Source organism: Lepidochelys olivacea, assembly GCF_965140295.1.
Source record: "Lepidochelys olivacea isolate rLepOli2 genome assembly, chromosome: 1".
Classification (NCBI taxonomy): domain Eukaryota; kingdom Metazoa; phylum Chordata; order Testudines; family Cheloniidae; genus Lepidochelys; species Lepidochelys olivacea.
The window spans coordinates 157,054,966-157,060,965 of NC_140411.1; the positions used below are offsets into that span (position 1 = coordinate 157,054,966).

General features: G+C 46.5%; 1 protein-coding gene across 4 annotated transcripts in view; it reads right to left on the minus strand.

The window, feature by feature from the left end:
* The window catches only part of EFHC2 (EF-hand domain containing 2), a 91,505-nt gene extending 90,941 nt beyond the window's left edge, over positions 1 to 564 (minus strand). For all 4 annotated transcript variants that reach the window (XM_084616828.1, XM_084616830.1, XM_084616829.1 and 1 more), the window contains exon 1: positions 404 to 564. In XM_084616828.1, the coding sequence (XP_084472954.1) occupies positions 404 to 445 (42 nt within the window). In that variant the 5' untranslated portion in view covers positions 446 to 564. The remainder of the gene's footprint in view (positions 1 to 403) is intronic.
* Positions 565 to 6,000: the final 5,436 nt, after the last annotated feature.

Sequence of the window (6,000 nt, forward strand, 5' to 3'; positions counted from 1 at the left end):
CGTTGCTAGGTGCAAGGGAGTACAAGGGGTAGGTGGTGCAGGAGAGGGGCGATGCAGGGTGGTAGGTGCAGGGGAGGGGCTATGCAGGGTTGCTGGGGAAAGAGCTATGCAAGGAGGGCAGGGTGGGAGGTACTGGGGGGGAAACCGGGGGTGGCTGGGGCAGAGTGGGTGGGGGAGGGCTAGGGGCAGGGGCTATGCACAGGGCTGCTGTGGGAAGGGGACAGGAGGGTAGCGGTGCAGGATGATGGGGAAGGGGGAGTGCCGAGGGGGCTCTGCAGGGTGGGCAGGGGCAGGGGGCTGGGCGGGATGGCAAAGGACCGGGAGGGGGGGGAGGGCGAGGAGCGGGGGCACAGGATGCGGCTGGGGGCGGGGTCTCGGGGGCGGGGCTGCCGCTGTCACTCACGCTGCGGTTGAAGGAGTTCCCGGGCAGGAGCGGTAGCGCCATGCTCGTGCCGGTCTCGAGCCCGATGCCGCCCCGGGGCTGGTGTTGCTGCCCGGACCCCGGCCGCTCGCGCCCCCCGCGCTGCCAGGCGGAGAGGAAACGTGAACGCGCTGTTTGGGCTTCTGTTGCCTAGAGACCTGCGTCTGACATCACAGGGGGAGGTGTCATGGCATCGGGGCGGGGCCCGGCCGAGGAGTGCCGGCTCTCGGCTGCCCCCTGCGGCTTTGGGGCGGTCACTGCACGTGCCCCTGCCGGCTGCCCCGCCCCTGTGGACCCAGCGCCCAGCCTGGGCTCCCGCTGCTGGTTTCCCTGGGCCGGGGACTCCTCGGGGTTTGTAGCGGGGGGCGGGGTGCTTCCCTTAAAGCGCCAGCTCCGGGAGTCAGGGGATCGGGGCGGCATTTCCGCCTGTCTTCCCCGCTTACGGGCGCTCAGTGACCAACCCTGGTGGCTGTGGAGAAAAGCTTGGAAACGTGGCCCCCTGGAAGGTGCAAAACGCACCCCCTAAAGAGAGAATCTCGTACCTTTTTTGTTTGATCTTGCACGTTACACGGTTCTATCACCAGCAGGAGAGTGAATTTGTGGGGGGGGGTGGAGGGTGAGAAAACCTGGATTTGTGCTGGAAATGGCCCAACCTGATGATCACTTTAGATAAGCTATTACCAGCAGGACAGTGGGGTGGGAGGAGGTATTGTTTCATATTCTCTGTGTGTATATAAAGTCTGCTGCAGTTTCCATGGTATGCATCCGATGAAGTGAGCTGTAGCTCACGAAAGCTCATGCTCAAATAAATTGGTTAGTGTCTAAGGTGCCACAAGTACTCCTTTTCTTTTTGCAAATACAGACTAACACGGCTGTTACTCTGAAACCTGGTTCTGACCATGAAATTTAGCTCAGTGGATTTCATTTTCTGCTTCCCATGCACTGGCCCCATGCCCACTATTTGCATTTACAGGATTAAGTGGCAATATGTAAACATTTTTAAACCGTTTTCATTGACATTAAAAAGAAAAACATCATGATGATGTTTTACTCAAGACCTTCACTATAAGTAGTGGCGAGCACGGTTCTGAGCACAAACTTTAAGCTGATAGTGCCCAAGGGAGGTTTAATTTTTCCCCGTAAATAGGACACCCTCTTCGGGGCATTCTGGATGCTCAGTGCACGTCCAAAACATAGTCCAGAAAAGCAGCAGCTGAATGGCCTGCCTGTCCTTGTGTTTCACGTATGGATGGTCTAGCACTGTTTCATCAAAACTGTTTTTCCACAGAAAACTGGATTTTTGCCAAAAAAAAAAAATTCAGAAAGTTCTGCTTTCCACAGCAGATTTCAATTTTTTATAAAAAAAACTGGACTGCCTAGATCCAAAAAGATTTTGATTTTTGGCCAATAGCTGAAATATTTTAGCCAAAAAAACAAATATTTTGACTCTGATCTGCCACCACAGTGCCTGCTCGGCACTGTAGTTCAGTTGCTTCCTATCTGTATCCTCCATGGGTCAGACTCTGCAGGCAGGTGTCAGTTCTCCTTGTGCACCATAATCATGAGACTTCCATAATGCACTGCCTCCCTTCACCGGGGGGGGGGGGGATCACAGGCTATATTGTCTGATCAGGGAGCCCAGCCTGTAGAGAAAAATGGGAATATGAGGCATCCAAACAACAACTCAAAGAATCCCCACAGCAGCATTTCCTGATCAAATTACTTTGATTGTTGGTAGAAATATTTCAGTTTTTGACGTTTTGCAGAAAAGTTGAAATTTTCCTTGGGGGAAATAACCTGTTTTGTTACCACCTCTGGTTTCAAAGAAGTTTTGCAAAAAGCTGTACAACTTTTGAAGGTGCCATTGTGTGTATGTAGCACCAGTACCATGCATATGACTAACCCCTTTCTGTGCTGACTGAAGTTCTAAGAACACCCCTATGATACAGGTACCTTCTATATCTATTTCAATGTGTCTTTACCTTTTATTTATCTGTATAGTCCTCAGGAAACACTGTGTATATTCAAGCAGCAAAACTTTCAATGTTAGTAGCTTTCATTTGAAAGAGAGGGTCTGGAGGACATTGACACAAAGCATCTTGGAATGCTTACATGCCAATATGCTCCTATTCTTTTCATGATTATTGAACTAGCATAGAAGCTTCTTTTCACTTCCATAGATCCAGCATCATAAATCCTATCTGAAAGCAAGAGGGGGACTATCAAAAATAGGCTCAGAGAATCCAATTAAAAGGTCTACATTCATATACATTTCACTGTTAATTCATGGTGAGAAATTATTTCTACTTTTTAAAATTTCTAAGCAAAATAGAGTTTTCTGTTCAGTCTCTGTTGCAGGTATGAGCCCCATTCCATACTACATAAGTTAACCACAGGGAAAGCTTAAATAGACTAGTGCAATTTCATAATAACTACTCATGGACACTTCTTGTATTGACCAATAGGCTGATGAAATGATATTACTACATTAGTAAAATACCTTTTAATACCTCAGTTTTCAACTCAGAAAGAATTGAGAAAGTACTGCAGAGTTTATCCTAAATTAGGTCGGGACAATTCTATAAAGATGTGAAAATACAGAAGTGAGCATGGCTTTTCCATCAGCATGAACTCCTGCCATTATTAAGATGATTTTTAAAAAAGTGAACGGTAGAGAGTTTAAGCACAGAAGTTTCTGGTTATCAGGGAATAACGTACAGATTAGCAAGGGGTGAAAAGTTTGGTTTAACATAGGATGGTGTGAGGAATACATAATCTGCGATATCCTCGCTTGGGGGTAAAAGGTTGACGGGTCAAAGTACAAACATTGAGATATGAGGTTACGTTGTTCATATAATGGCTATGTTCAGGTGTGGAGTATAATGAGTGGATACGATGATGAGGATGGATTGACCCTCATTTGGTGAGATTTAATATTCAGTGAGTTTATGGTTCCAGTTCATATGGTCCAATGGAAAAAGTCTCTTGGTCCCTTTCTTGTAGTCGATGCACAATGTTATTAAAGCCCTATCGGATCCAAGACAAATAAACAAAAATGCAAACTTTCCTCCTACATACTTTACTTTTGAAATAATGTCCTTAACTTTCTCATCTCAAATCATCAGTGTTACCAGCTTTGCCCATTACTTTGCGGTATGCTCATTTATTAGGGTTACTCTTCTGGGGGTGGGAGGGTTTCTGTACTTCTACCCATGTACTGCTTGTGTCACTTGTGTTCCCATATGGAGCTCTACTTCTCCCTGCTGCAAGTTCCCTCTCAATGGAGCTATCCTGCAGGACCTAGGTTCCCCAGGGCTGAATTCTTCCAGCCCCAGAATCAGAGGAACACACACACATTAACAGAGCGTGTCTGAGAGGACTGGGTTAATCAGCACTCCCAAGCTGACCCCTTATATGTCCCTGGATTCAGCGGGCTGGATCAAACAGCACCTCCAAGCTGTCCCCCTCCTATGCCATGGGCACCACTCCAGAATAGAGCGCGCCTGAGCAGGCTGGGTCAAGCAGCACTTTCAATCTGCCACCCTCCTATGTCCCAGGTTCAGCACTTCCCTATCCCCACTTTCACGTTACGATTGTTCTGGTAGTAACCTACCTGATGAGCAAACCCCACAGGATTTTTGGGCGCTGCAGGGATCTTTTAGCTTAGGTACGAGAAGCGTTGCTGCAGAGCGAATGAGGAAACCAAAAAACACCTGGGGGACGGTGGGTGGGGGAGAGAGAGAGAGAAGCAACCAGCTCAGTCATGAAAGTTATTTATTGCCAGGTAATAACCATAGGGGAGCCAAACAAACAAAACAGTTATAATATTAAATCTAGCTTAAATTTGATTATAAAAGTGAGGTTTAGAAAACTGTAACTGCCCACACAAGTCAGGGTCAGAAGGCTATACCTAGAGAGAGAGAAAGAGCTGGGTTCTCACCACTCCGTGAAGCTTGAATCGCTCGGGGGGGGCCAGGTAGTGGTGGTAGCTGAGGGTCCGGAGTGCTGGAGACAGGCAGAGCCTCCAACACGATCAGTCAGGAGAAGATGAAGTCCTAATGAAACTGCTGCAGATTTTGGATCCAGGTATCAGAACACTTACCTGAGCATGGGTAGCAGTTTTTTGTAGAGAAACAACAATGGTTCAAGGGAGAACACTAGATTTGTTTATGTGTAAACTGATAGCTCATGGGAGTATACCAAAGTTGTTTTGTTCAGGTTAGACAATCGGAGCTGATCATTCCTGGCAATGGGTGGTGTTCCTTGGATGGAGCTCACAATGCAATTAGGGAGCTTCACTATTTTGGATACCAATAAAGGATTTATTACTAGAATTGGTCTGAATAGCTACTGAGCTGGGTGTATGCAGGCCTGGGTTGGATCATTAACATCTGGAGCAGAGATCCCCCATGATGCAGTGCTACTCTGCTTTTCTGGTCCCAGAGTTCCTTGAGGTTCTTGCCTTGGAATCTCTGTTCTCCATTCTGTATGTTAATGGAGATGCCTCCTTGTCCCATCTTTGATGCAAATGAGGCTAGGGGAGTTTCCTTAATCCTGTCACCCTTATCCCAGTGGTTTAGGTGTGTATCTCACTGCCCTTTCATTGCTTTTTGTAAGTCTTTCTTCTGATCGATTTTGGTTCAAGCAGAGGCTGGGCGGGGGGTGGGGAAGAGGGTGAAAGGTCTTTTGTGAGTCAGACAGGCTGGGTACTGTACCCTGGTTTCCCAAGAACACAGAGCTGCTAGGTAACATCGGATTGTAAATATATTTTGAAAGTGTACAAAAATCAGTTTCCTCTCTGTAGCTGAAGGAATGTGTGCTTTCATCTGTCACAAGCAACAAGAGATGGTTTTATACTACAGTATTATCAGCATCCTATTAAAAATCATAAGTAAATTCCAAGTGAGGTTTTGAAAGCCATACTTAGCACAATTAACACTCTGCAAAAACATGTTATTCACTGTGGGCCATATGCTTCTCTGCCTGTGTAAAAATGCACAGAGTGTAAACACAGCCCTCAAAGTTGCAGGACTTTCAAAAAGCTGCCACTCTCCTGACTTCTGAATAGAGCAGGAGCCCAGGACGAATATGTAACTAGAATTTTTCATTCACCCAGAGATTTACAGGGATACCCAGGGAACACCCTTCAGATCTCAGGCTATATAAGGGTTTCCTTATATGAGGGCTTGTCTTCACTAGAAACTTAGGTCACGTTAGAACATGACTTTGAGGTGACATGTTAACTAACATGATGTCAAACAGACTTTGCAACCAATATCGGCAGGGACTGTTGTGTTTAATATTGTGTCAGATGGTCATGGAACTATACATTTAACCGCAACCAGCTGACATGTTGTTAAACATAACTTGTACAAATCTACACCAGTTGCAAAATTGTGTTTAACATCCCGTTAGTTAACATGAACCCACAACGTTGGGTTTAACTTGATCTAAATTTCCAATATAGGCAAGACTTGTGTTGTTCTTGCCTTCCAGATAGCAATGGAAGTCTGACTCACACAGCTATAGCCCAAAAAGAGCTCACACTTCTTCCTACTTCTTTCGTGCATCTCACTAGG